The sequence below is a fragment of the Pleurodeles waltl genome, chromosome 1_2 (assembly GCF_031143425.1).
Source record: "Pleurodeles waltl isolate 20211129_DDA chromosome 1_2, aPleWal1.hap1.20221129, whole genome shotgun sequence".
Classification (NCBI taxonomy): Eukaryota; Metazoa; Chordata; class Amphibia; order Caudata; family Salamandridae; genus Pleurodeles; species Pleurodeles waltl.
Genome location: NC_090437.1, coordinates 407,605,458 through 407,619,649, shown reverse-complemented (window position 1 = coordinate 407,619,649; position 14,192 = coordinate 407,605,458). Strand labels below are relative to the sequence as shown.

Below are 14,192 nucleotides of genomic sequence, written 5' to 3'. Positions count from 1 at the left end.
CCGCCACAGAGTTATCCATACCCCCATTTATTGGGCCACTCATTATGAGAGCTTGTATGTTGCTATACTTATGGCGTTTTTGACAGGTTTGCTTTGGGAGGAAAGAATCAAATTGAAAAGAGGTGCCTATTTCTTGCAGATGGTTCTAAACTGGTTTCAATTTGCTTTCCCAATAAACATTAGAAATTCCATATAGTTTGTGAGACTTTTCAATTGCCACAATTGTAATCATGTATTTTAAGAAGTAGTGTTTAGTATGAGTGTGCCTATCCAAATTTTATTAGTCCATATGTTGGTCCTAATGTCAGGTGTGATGTTGTATGTTTCTATTCTGCAGCCATATTCCATCTAAAAGCACGTTTTCTAGTTGACACCTTCATTGTTTAGAGGCATCATACCTTATTGTAATGGAGTGGAAAGTTAAGGTCACAGCTTACAGAGTAATGTTAAAGTTGTAGTTAAAATTTTTAGTAAAAGAACAATTAAAGAAATAGGATGAATCTAATAATAAAACACTGGTAAATAAATCATGTTCGTAAACATTGGCATATGTGAATAATTTTCGTATAAATACCTTAGTCAAAAGTTGTTTATTGACATGGATTCGTGTATTGCTATTTTTGCTGTAATCTGAAAATGTCTCTTGTAAATAAAAGCTGTGGACTTGAAAGCTTAAACAATCTGTTTTTAACTTTTAGGTATTCATGCGCTTTATTGGGAATGATAAGCAAGGCCAGTTGATTGTATTCCACTTAATAGAACTTCTGAAGAGTAACACGCGGCTCCCTAAACCAGACGAATGCCCTGAGGAGGTACGGTTTGTAGACCACGATAACACTAACTGTTTCTGATTGGCATATCCTTTTTTTCCTTGCTGTCAAATTGTGTACAGAAAAGCATAGTGTGGGCACTAGTGATCCCATTGTATTACAATTCTGTTCCCAAATCATTGATTTGATATATTTTTGGCACAGCTTTTAGATTGAAGTCTTCAGCTTTCATGATTGTATGGAAAAGCTCCAAAAAGTTACTGGTTTAAACAAGTAACCTTTTCTCTCCTCCGGTATTTTTGCATTCATTACACTATGAACACTGGCTCTCAAATTTGCTGTTTTTCAGTGTTGAAATGCTGTTACTCTTTCAATGTTTTAACCAAACTTTACAAACCACTCACATTTTCGCCAGTTTATGGTTGTTGCACACTTTTCTGATGCCAGCTCTGTTCATCTAACTCTAATTGTCCTCAGTCTAACCAATTCTAATTCAGAAATATGCTTACCTCAATGGATCCCAGTTATTTCAGTGTCTGCTGCCCCATTTTGTGATGGATTTTCAAGACAACGTATATGAAGATGGTGATATAAGCAGGTCGTGCGCCCATCAACAATCATGAGAGCATCTTTTGTTTCTGGCTGGAAGGAACACAAAGATAAAATCAGTATGGTCTGACTAAAAGTGACTATAGGACTCATAAGCATTTGACTTGGAAATGTTTGTTAGCAATCTATTTTCATAGCCACTGTATTAACCAGCTAATATCTGCTAAAAATGGATCCATACATGCTATGGTTCTAAAGCATAGCTTTAATGTGTGGCCTGATCCAAATCTAGTTTCTGAAAGATTCTTCTAACTACATATTGTTATTCTGGCTTTTGGCTGACTTCAGTTACTTACTTTTCTGTGCCTTTCGTTTTTCTGACCACTTTCAAACTTCATGCAGTACGCTATGGAACTATATCACTACCAAAAACAACAGGATTTAAGCTGTTCCACAACTGCAGGAAGCAGATGCTGGTCACAGGTCCACCCGAGGAATGTCTTTGGTGCCTCAGGATACATTTCTTAGCTGTGTGATGAGTGCCCTCATGCATCCAAAGGCAAATAAAGATGGGGAGGCAAAGCAGTGCGCTCCAGAGCACAGGAAGCAGTTGCAGCCTTTTTTTAGGTTCCACTGCATGTCGCAAGCCAGGACTCTGTCCTGATCTTGGGGCTTTTGCAGTGGTCATTCTACCTACTGCTTGAAGTCTATAGTAAGTCCAAACACAAGCATAAAAAAGAGATGCATGACCTGTCCCCATCATGACAATCTGATGCAAAGGAGAAGATGTGAGGGTGTCAAGATCAAAGTTGCACTCCATGAAGGTTGCCGGTCACTGAGCCAATTGCTCAACTGATTGCAATGCACACCGAGTTTACTAGCGGGTCCTCGATCTTGCAGTAGATTGAGGCCTTCAGTGAGGCTTCTGTGTCTCTCTGGTACACTTTTGAGCCCATAGGAACTGCAGGACATTAGTCCTTTCCGGGCACCACCTACCAACTTGAGGCCAACTGCAGAGCCCATACTAACACCAGTGTAGACTTTCAAAGCAGCCCACTGATAGCAGTTCCCAACACTGGTGCCAGTGCTGCTGGAAATGACTTTGTTACGACTGCCTATGTCAGATCCCAAACCTGTCAGTTCTCACTCAGCCGATGTAGGAAGTTGGCTCTGTATATACTATCTCAAAGTAAGAGATAATGTGTACAGAGTCCAAGGGTTTCCCTTAGAGGTAAGATAGTGGCAAAATTAGATAATTCTAATGCTCTTTTTTGTGGTGGTGTGGTCAAGCAGTAGGCTTATCAGAGGGTAGTGTTAAGCATTTGTTGTACACACACAGGCAATAAATGAGGAACACACACGCAGACTTAACTCCAGGCCAGTCGTTTTTCTATAAAAAAATATATTTTCTTAATTTATTTTTAGAACCACAAGTTCAAGATTTGAAGTAAATACATAAAATGCAAGGTACTCCACACAGGTAAGTTAGGAACTTTGAATTAGAGCAATAGCAATCACAGTTTTAGTAAAAATGGCAATAAGCTATTTTAAAAGTGGACACTGTGCAAAAATCAAATCAACAGTTCCTGGGGGAGGTAAGTAATGGTTAGTTTGTCAGGTAAGTAAGACACTTACTAGTCTAAGTTCCTGGGCATAGACAGCCCACCGTTGGGGGTTCAAGGCAACCCCAAAGTTACCACACCAGCAGCTCAGGTCCGGTCAGGTGCAGAGGTCAAAGAGGTGCCCAAAGCACATAAGCGCCTATGAAGAACAGGGGTGCTCCGGTTCCAGTCAGCCTACAGGTAAGTACCTGGGTCTCCTGAGGGCAAACCAGGAGGGTTTTGTAGAGCACTGGGGGGTACACAAGTAGGCACACAAAACACACCCTCAGCGGCACAGGGGCATCTGGGTGCAGTTTGCAAAGCAGGCGTCGGGTTTTGTATAGGATTTAATGGAGGGACCCAGGGGTCACTCTAGCGGTGCAGGCAGGGCACAGGGGGGGGCTTCTCGGGCCAGCCACCAACTGGGCTAGGCAGAGGGTCGTCTGGGGGTCACTCCTGCACTGAGGTTCAGTTCCTTCTGGTCCTGGGGGCTGCGGGTGCAGTGCTTGGTCCAGGCGTCGGGTTCCTTATTACAGGCAGACGCTGTAAGGGGGAGCCTCTGGATTCTCTCTGCATGCGTCGCTGTGGGGGACCAGGGGGTCGTCTCGGGCTACTCACGAGGTCACAGTCGCCTAGGAGTCTTCCTGGTAGTCTTCCCAGTATTCAGTGTAGCCATTATGGAGCTGTGGATTTCGTTTTGACAAACTCCCAGACCATATACTTAATATGGCCACCCTGTACTTATAATGTCTAAGAATAGACACTGTAGAGTCATATTGCTCATGCAGCTATGCCTTCACCTGTGGTGTAGTGCACCCTGCCTTAGGGCTGTAATGCCTGCTAGAGGGGTGACTTACCTATGCCACAGGCAATATTTTGTGGGCATGGCATCCTGCGGGGATGCCATGTCGACTTTGTCTTTTTCTCCCCACCAACACACACAATCTGTAATGGCAGTATGCATGTGTTAAGTGAAGGGTCTCTTAGGGCGGCACAAACCATGCTGCAGCCCTTAGGGACCTTCCCTGGTCACAGGGCCCTTGGTAACACTGGGACCTTTTACAAGGGACTTATCTGTGTGCCAGGGTGTGCCAATTGTGGAAACAATGGTACATTTTTAGTGAAAGGATACTGGTGCTGGGGCCTGGTTATCAGGGTCCCAGCACACTTCTCAGTCAAGTCAGCACCAATATCAGGCAAAACGTGGGGGGTAATTGCAACAGAGAGCCATTTTCCTACAGCCGATGTCTTGCTTTGAAACTGCAAAAAACAGAACCTGTCATTATGCAGCCAGACTCTAATCCTGTGCCTCTACCATATTACAGCTAACAGAAGCTCCATTATCTTTTTGGTTCTGATCCTGTGTCCGATTAGGGTACATTCCAGGATGTTGTGGACTTGCTCTTCCCTCAGTAGTCTGATGATGCGTTGTACCTTTATTTATAAAACACCAGTGGACTTGACTACTCCTACAAGACAGATTTTTGTTTGCTACATGGGCCACCAGGGAAAGAGAGTGCCTCATTGGCAGTAGTGGTTTGAGAGAGTTTGTGGTACTTGAGCTAGAGCTGTCCTTGATTGAGGCTAAAACTATTGTTTGGTGGGAATCCTACGGCCTGGATCAGTAATATCAAAAGCCCTTGCTTCCTTTCAATGATACTCTGGCTTCCTAATCAAAACCATTTTTTGCCTCCATGTGAACGGGCAGATTGCCAGACCTTATAGACCAGTGTGTGGTGACCAGGATTTCCCCAGCAAGTGTCCCACTCCAGAGAGCCCTAATGTGCATGCCTCAATCAGTAGAGTGCATCTCAATTTATTACCCACCATTTCTCCTGATATGGAATCTAAGAGGACTGACACCTTTAGCAAGCTTACATTCACCTAGTTTACTTTGACAGACCACAACATCGGTCTGCCTGTTGAGTTATTACACCCGTCCTCTCTGGGACATAGCCAGTGAGATCTTGTTGGTAATCCTTAAAGATCTGAGGGCCTCTGTGGCCCAGAAAATATATGATTGACAAGACACATTCAAATAGGTTATACACATAGATTTGAATACTACAGACTGCCTTAGTGCAGTGGTCAGTGACAGTGTGGTCCTTATGCATGCCTTGGTGAGGTCTACTGCGTGCTGTCGTGATGTGCAGGATTCACTGAACATGCACTTAAAGGATCCCTCTTCTTCTGGGAGAAAATGGAATGCTTTCGAGATACTAGAGCTTTGGTGCATTCACTGGGGCTTTTGATTCGTACACCCAGCATTTTAAGCTCATGGTTCCTTTGAATCCTCCTGCAATAAATCTAGAGCAATTTCAGTGAAAGTCAAACTGGTACCTCCAAGATCTGTTGAAACTCTATGGCCTGAGTTAGTAGAATAGATGGTGGTAATTGTTGGGCTTCACAGAGCAGGGAGGGCCCAGACAGAGCAAGTCCTGATGTGTTGGTAAGTCGGTTAATATCAGTTAGGCTTCTCCAATAAGTAGCTCGTGAGCTACTGGTAGCTCTCCAACTACCCATAAGTAGCTCTCCTGTGTGCAGCCCAGCCTAATAGGTTAGACATTTTGGCTTGTTTGAGAAGTGTGTATTTGAGAGGAAAAGTGTGTATTTTCAGAACTCATGAGCTGATATTTGGGAAGACGTAATACTGACATTAACTTGGTGCCAAGGGTGTTGCAGCTAATCTACTGCTGGTATGTATTTCTCATGTAGAATCATTCCACATTGAAAAGCTATTTTTTACATTAATGCTGGGAACCGTTTCTGATGCACTGAGTTGATCACTGCATGTAATCAGGTGTGTGGTGGCTTAATGTAATCTTGTGTGATGTGGTCAGTATTTAAACTCTACTAATATTAGTAACTATGCATGATTTTCACTAAACAGAAGTATGTCTCAATACAAAAATGGTGGAGCTCCCTTATACAAGTGCAGAGTGTGTGTGTGTGTGTGAGTAAGGGGGATTGCTCCTCCTTATCTTGCCATCTGCCAATATTGTTTGCCACATTCTTAGTGGTGGAGACGCAGCTAGTTAACACCTGGTTGTCCTCAAGAGCTCTGTCATTTCTGTTCAGATGCGCCATGCCTTTCCACTTAGGATGTATGTGTAATGATGTCACTGGACAATCTAATATAATGTTTCTTGAGATCTTTTGTGAACATCAAAGTAGTAAGCCACCAACAAGATCCAGCCAGCTTCAGATATTAACCGTTTCTCCTTAGAACATTCACAACAGTCTGAAGCATGACTTACCTTCTGACTTACTAAACAGTGTAAACAAACTACTACAGTAAGTAGTGACATCATTTCATAGCACTTTAAGATGGTGGTACTAAGGTACTAGGAGAAGCGTGGATCCACATGGCCAGCAGGCTTTTCCACATTCTTAGTGTTTTGGCAGGTTCAATAATCAGGATCAGTGATTCGGATTAAGTTAAATAAGGGGACTGAAGATGGCTCCCTAATTCAAAGGCGTTCATAGGGTAGTGCTCTCTGATCTGGGCAAGAGGATAATTACCTACCAGTTCTTAAAATTAACAATGCTTAGCGCCTACCTCGTATTGTCAGAATTTACTTTGCGGTCCAATTTAGTCACAATATAAGTTTACTGTTACTGACCACATTTAATAAAAGGGGCACAAAGAAGGGACTTAGTGGAAAATGACTCCCAAGGACAAAAAATAAACACAAAAAGAAGATTAGAAACATATTGAGGAGAAATAAAAGAATGATGAATCCTAAAAAGGGGAGGGAATATAGATAAAAGACTGTATCATTAGGCTTTATCCTCATGGATAATTCATGTTTAACAAGTATTTTGTAACAACTCGCAAAGGCCCCACACATCCTGACAGAGCCCCCGTTTTTGTCTGTGCACCCTGAAAAAGTTGTGTTAAGCACTAAGGCTCCCTTCCTTCCCAAAGTCGTTACACCTTTTTATGTAGGGCAGTCCATCACGTTACCTTTTTTTTATGCACCCCCGCATCCGTCTCATGAGGAGGAGAGACTCCACCGCCTGGATCCAAAAAGAGCATTGGCGTTCTATCTCAATCGTACTAAAGATTTCCGGGTGGCCGATTAACTCTTCATTGGATATATGGGTGCGAACAAAGGGAAGGCGGTGCAGAAACAGACCATCTTGCGATGGGTCCTCCTTTGCATCAAGATGTGTTACGTTTTGGCAAAGAAGCAACCCCCTGAGGGTTTACGCGCTCATTCCATCAGAGCAACTGCTGCTTCCATAGCATTAGCACACAGAGTTACTGCCCTGGATATCTGCCAGGCAGCAACATGGACATTCCTGCACATGTTTACTAAACATTACTGCCTGGACAGTCAGGGCCGTAGGGACGGCTACTTTAGTAGTTTGGGCCTGCAGGACTTTCTAGTCTGATCTTGGTTCGCAGCCCACCTCCGAGGAAGGCATTTCTTAGGTATCTATTCTAAGGTAAGGAATCTGCAACTAAAAGTCCCTATCAGATGCACAAGTTACTTACCTTTGGTAACAATATATCTGGTAGAGACATATCCTAGTTTAAGGTTCCTTACCTACCCACTTATCCTCCCTGCTTGGGAAATGATTTCTAGGGACAGAGCTTCCCCATTCAGGGCCTTAGCTCTGGCACACCAATTTCAGTGTTCTTCGCGGCTCTGCACTTTGGCGTGGAAAGTCATGAAAAGAAACTGACGTCACTGCACTGAGGCGACGTCTATGTACTACTCCCAACGTCATCACTGTGACTACAACGCCACCTAACGACGAGCAAGGGTATTGCTCATAGAAAAATCTCCGGATCCAGTATGACACCTGGGGAAATTCTAAGATAAGGAATCTGCAACTAGAATATGTCTCTACCAAGTATATTGTTACCGAAGATAAGTAACTTCTACATCAGGGCATTTTCAAAACAACAAAAGTCTTTGACCACACTAAGCTTGGCTCTGAGAGTTCTGGGAGTATAGGAGAGTGCACTCTGGTACTTAATAGTGCCCCACATCTAACACTAAAATCCAGTTTGATGCAGGTACAATACTGACAACAAACCTAGACGATAAACGCCTAGTAGGACAAAAGCATCAACAACCAGTCAGCAGATGAACCACAATTGTTCCAGCATTCTGTCCCCTCCCTTTCAATTTTGTCTAAGTGATATATGCAGCTCAACAGCCTCTTTCTCGGACCCATACTTGGTTCCACGGCATCATTGTTAACAAAAAGATGTCCGGCAAAGAGCCCCCCTTCGGGGGTGCCCGTCAGGCATTGCAGCGCCGGCCTGACGAGGAGCTGTCCGATGATGAAGCATGACACCGAATGTGGTGTGTGAGGACTTTTGCTCCTGATTTTTAGGACTCCTTCTCTGTGCCAAAACTAGCAGGAGGAAAAGTGTATTATATTATATTATCAGAAAAATATGATGTGACCACACAGAAGAGGCAGATTTCCAAGAAAAGGCATATATCAACTGAGACCAAGTGTGAGATGGGGATAAAGGAAGATTCAGACTACAAAAGGACAAACACAGATACAGGTAGCAAGTTGGAGAGAAGCAATTATACAGACTTGGAGAGGAATTTGAGTGTTACGGAGATGAGGTGAGGAGAACAAAAGATGTGTCACACGTACAATAGTGACCTGGAACAAGATGTTAGTCTTAGCTGTTAAAAACAGGGAAGTGGGCTACTATGTGTTTCAAAACCAAAAGGTAGTTAATGTGTGTATGGTGCAAAGTCTCTGGGTGGTCGGCAGGGACCGTTAAAACATTAGTGCTAAGGGGTTACAAAAGCTGGTGTCAAAGAGTAGGGGCCGGAGATAGCAACAGAGACCAGAAGGGAGATGAGAAAATATAAACCATGGAAGAACTGTCACTGACAGACACTAGGTGGGATGGAGGTTGAAAACACATAGTTATATAGACTGGGGTCTGGAAGCAGGAAATACAGTGGCTGGGGAAAGGTAACTAGATAGGTTGACCAAGTCCAGGAAAGGGCCATGTTCAATACACAAGGCATAATCAGCATACAGTATCATGAAGGGGGAACCATGTGTAGGTCATACCTTTGAAGGCTGAAAGGTTTGCATAGGAACACCCATACTCTGACCATGAAACACCCCCTTGAAGCAAAATTAACTAAAAACAGTGCATAGTGCAACTTTGCATTACTTTGGGATACTATCCAACGCAAATCCTAATTTCTATTGAATAGTAAATCTCACTTACACTCTTAACGCATGTTTGCGTCTCAAAAGTGATGCAAACGTGCTGCAAAGTGTTAGTAAATCTGGGCCTGAATTTGGGGATTAATAGAATTAAAGAGACAGGAGTGGTTGTGTGTACTTGACAGAAAGGGGAAGATCGCTTGTCAGTTGATACAGTGGTGTGGACGATATTTAACTTTTTAGAAGGTTCTTACGACATTGAGGTATGGTCTCCCATTTTAGCCTAGTGTACGAAAGCAAGAGTTTCATAGCTGCATGACATCATACCCTGGAGTGCTGAGTTTACAAATCTAATCCCTTGAGCAACAGTACCCTAAAATCACGTTGGAATAGGAGAGATTTACCATATGGATTTGTTGATATAGGTGAAATCCAGGAAGACAGGTTATTGCCTCTCTTCTTACACAGCAGGCTAAAGGTTCTGGGTTGAACCATGTCACAGGAGAGTTTATGCTAGTTAAGATTCTGGTTATCAAAAGGGAGTATAGATTGAGACTCATAACTCCCTATTTGATAGCCCCATAGTTGAGGAGGTTTAGTGGGTGACGGGGCTCCACGGATGGAACAGATACAGGTAATGGAGACCACTATGTGGAAGCATGTAAATAGTGTTTAGAGGGCATTTAGAAGCATGCTATCCATCAGTTCTTCAGAGAGCTAGAACGTCTTTCATGCAAAAGGCAGTGTTCAATATGTTTCGCTCTTTAGGACAAGCCTACGCACACACCACAATAAGCCAGAGTCATCTTAAGGATTTTGGGGCCTCCGGGCGAGGAATATTTTGTGAGCCTCAGTTTAGAACAACTTCGAAGTTATTACCCATTTTTAGCTAATTCAAGTCCTGTGATGCCAAACAACATTGAGGGGCATATTTATACTCTGATTGCGCCGAATGTGCATCAAATATTTTGACGCACAATCGGCGCAAACCCTGCCCCATATTTATACTTTGACGTCCGACCCCACGGGTGTCAAAATTCCACCATGTGCGTTATTTTTTGGAAGGGGGAACCAGCCTTGCGTTAATTATATGCAAGGTAGGCGTTCCCTTCCAAAAAATGAGTTTAAGGCCTGGGCCCCATATTTGTACTCTGACGTCATTTTCACGCACAGGAGGGGGGTGGGCCTTAAAAAACGGCGCCCATCAGGCTGTGCGTCGTTTGTTAACACCTGGGTCAGGGCAGGCGTTAAGGGACCTGTGGGCTCGGAAGGAGCCCAGAGGTGCCCTCCCCTGCCCCCAGGGACACCCCCTGCCACCCTTGCCCACCCCAGGAGGACACCCAAGGATGGAGGGACCCATCCCAGGGAAGTAAAGGTAAGTTCGGGTAAGTATTTTTTTCCGATTTTTTTTGTGTCATAGGGGGGCCTGATTTGGGCCCCCCTACATGCCACTATGCCCAATGACCATGCCCAGGGGACATAAGTCCCCTGGGCATGGCCATTGGGCAAGGGGGCATGACTCCTGTCTTTGCTAAGACAGGAGTCATGTCAATGGAGGTTGGGCGTCAAAAAAAATGGCGCAAATCCGGTTTGAGGCCTGAATTTTGCCTCAGACCTGACTTGCCCCATTTTTTGACGCACAACCCCCATTTTCCCATACGCCGGCACTGCCTGGTGTGAGTAATTTTTTTTTTACGCACACCAGTCCGCAGCGGCGGCTAATGTCATTCCATAAATAAGGCGCCCGCATGGCGCGTTGGAATGGCGTTAGCACAGTTGTGCGTCAAAAAATATAAATATGGGCCTGAATTTTGCGTTAAGAAATTAGATCCAGACGTATGCAGAACAGAGATGGATAGAAAGGTCACTCTTCCATGGGATCTTTCAAGAGTGGGGGCCCTGGGAAGTGGCCCACTTTGCCTGTGCCTAAAGCACATCAGTGACTGAACATACTAACCAGTTGTTTAGGTGCATAGCTACAGCAGTGCTATTTGGATGGTTTGCACCTGAAAATGGTCCTTGGTAATATTACATTAGGTGTTGCTATTTCTACTGGGAATCTCAGTGTATGCTTTATGATATATTGTGATTTGTAAGCACATGGGGCCTTGTTTCATTGATTAGAATTGCACTGACATAGAGGACCACTGAGTAGTGACTAGAAAAGGTTCAAGTCAACTCACTCAGAAAGTTGGCGTTGGCTTATCACTTCCTATTTTCATAGGTCGTTTATAGGCATGGGGGTGTGGCAAGTAGTTTTTACAAGACTAAATGCCCACTTGTGGACGCTGCAGGGTCAAACAATGCAGCAAAATGTGTTGACCTGCACCACAAAGCCAATTTGTGGAGAGGCCAATCTCTGGCAGACCTCTCTGTCTTGTGCGTACTGGACAGTAAACTTTACTTAAAGCCAAAACTCATGTTCTTTATTATTCCCGAGGTATGTTGCTCTGCTGTTTGTAATGTAGATACATGCATGCAGCGGTAGGCCAATAGACAGTGTTCCCCAGAGTGGAAGCACTGTGAAAAGACCAAACAAAACGTAAGCATCTACAGCCAGCTTGGAAAATCCAAAATTTGTTATAGTAGGACTACACCTGTGTTTAGAGCAAATTCTCACCTTTAATGGGATTTGGAAAGAAATTCCAGGAGCACACTAGGGAATCTAAACTTGTTGGCAATTCCAAGAGTACATGCATTAGTTTAAATTAGAAATAAAGAAGGAAAAGTTATATTTGCATTAAATGAGACATACCTGATATTTTTGCATTTAATTTGTGATCGCCATATGGAAATACTTCCACGAAATATTGGTTCTTTGACTCCCCCTTTCCAACCCTGGAAATACACTTAAACGTAACCTTAAATTGGTGAGCTTTTGCTGAATGGTAAACTCTCTGCACAGGTTATCTGAATTCCTACAAATAAATTAGTTTAGGCACTCACCTACCTTTATAAATACAATAATTTAGGTATGCCGACAAATTTACCATTAGGAACGAATTTGCAATTGCATTGATTTCACCATAGTTTTGGGATTCCCACTTACTTAATTTCCAGTCTTATTTGAAAAATACTGTCAATGTTGATTCTGTACTACTGAATTGTGACTGTACCCTCACAAATTAGTATTTTTTTCTGTAATTGAGATGACATTGAGTGCACAAACTGCTTTAATAAGCGGTTCACTAGTTTCAAGACAGATTTTCAATTGCTTCAAGAGAGTTTCGTGCATATGTTAAACAAAAGGAATCCCTCCCAGTAATTCATCTTCTTTCGCCCACAGATTTATGCTATCATGATGGAGTGCTGGAACAATGACGTAAGTTTACGCCCCACCTTTAATGATCTTGGACAAAGGGTCGATCATGCAAGGGACAGCCTGGGAGGATGAAGTGAAAGGAGCCATCATGAGGACATGTGGAATACATACAAAGCAAATTGCAAATGCGGGTTAACCTTGGCCACATTTGGTACCAGAATACGTTTTAAAGGGAGTGGACAATACGCAGTGTCGGCTTGCGTGAAAGCTTTCCGCCTTGCAATTGAAACTCTTCATGTATGCTATACATGGGCTACATTTGCTACTGCAAGGACATGCAAAATACATGTGAAAGAGGAAATATTTTTTATAAAGAGACAGGTGTCACTTTATGTACTCATGTGCCGCCATGATTTGCCTTATTTGGGCAACGAAGGAAGGACTTTATGAAACTTGGAAGGATTTTGGACGCAAAGAGAAAAAGAAAAATTCTCGTGTACATAAGTTGCTCCTACCCACATACAGCAAACATCTGTACAGTATTTTCCCTGTGAATGTATAAATAGGTTGACGTATTGTTATGTTTTTCAAAAGGGCTTGTGTTGAATTTAGCTTTATATATTTTCCCATTGTAAATACTATATGACGTGATGTTGCATTAAACTCAGAGAAATAGACTTTTTTTATATAAAAACAACTGTGTGCCTGTTTGAGATTCATCCCTAGCCAGCAAACAGCAATATGAACAGATGTATAAAATTAGCTTCTTGTTTCGTGCACTGTACATATTTTGAAGAGAAGGGATCAAATGTTAAATTTCATATGTACACTGTTCCTCTACACCTTGCTTCCCCCGTCACGCCGAAAACAAGGAATTTAGAAGTAGAGCAGACGTTGAAAGGCATAGCACAATCAGATTCTTCATTTCCTTTCCATGTGCCTGTAAAGAGTAAATGTTATCAAAGTGCAAAGGAGACCTTATATTTAATAAGATATGAAGGGGTTTTCCAGTTTTTCGCTCAAGTCATTCAGAGCCTCTAATAGGGGTAGGGTGACGGGCGCCTTGGCATGATGCTAGCCGTGTGAATAAAACGAATTTCGTGCCCTGCCCGCGCATGCTGGGCTTTTAAATCCGTTAGTACCTTTGTGCTGCAGCATAGAGTAATACAACAGGTGTGACTTTCCCGTTTCAGCTGTGGAATGCTGTTGAGCAGTATAACAGGGAAGACTTCAGGGAAGACTACGGACTTAAAATGTCCACTTTATTTTCCTATTGCGGCTACCCATAGGGGTCGGATGCCGAGATGCGGGTGAAGCAAAATAATCTTGTGAACTACTTTTTTAAAAGCATAATGTGGTGGTAAAATGGGCATTTCATGCCCAGTTTTTCTAGGGCATTGTAATAAATTAAAACGTGTTAGGAAAATGATTGCAGAAACTTGTGACTACAAATAAATATATATTTTTGAACTATGAGAGAGTACCTCTAATTACTGAAGTTCTAAAGTGCTTGTTTTGCGGTTCCTACCTTACACACGTTTTTTTGAGATGCACTGTGCCAGTATGAGGAAATGTTTTGTGCCACAAGGCTCACAAATCATATTGCAACAATATTTTTCTGGTCTCGTTTGCCACAGTTTCCATTTCTCTATCCGCATTGCTTCAAACGTGACTTCACAGTACCTTTTCACAGCTAGCTACCCAAATGTACGTGTTTCCTAGTGTGACGCAATTATGACAGACCGTTTTGCTTCTCCGTACTCTGCTATCAGGCTAGCATTAAAGAAAGTACTCTGTGCAGAACGTATGGCTTTGCCGTTCCAGCGTCTACAGCTATGAACGTATAAT

General features: G+C 43.0%; 1 protein-coding gene across 2 annotated transcripts in view; it reads left to right on the top strand.

The window, feature by feature from the left end:
- Window positions 1–13,820, top strand: part of JAK2 (Janus kinase 2) — an 882,548-nt gene extending 868,728 nt beyond the window's left edge. For both annotated transcript variants that reach the window (XM_069240320.1, XM_069240330.1), the window contains 2 exons: window positions 699–812; window positions 12,369–13,820. In XM_069240320.1, the coding sequence (XP_069096421.1) occupies window positions 699–812; window positions 12,369–12,476 (222 nt within the window). In that variant the 3' untranslated portion in view covers window positions 12,477–13,820. The remainder of the gene's footprint in view (window positions 1–698; window positions 813–12,368) is intronic.
- The last annotated feature ends 372 nt before the right edge of the window (window positions 13,821–14,192 follow it).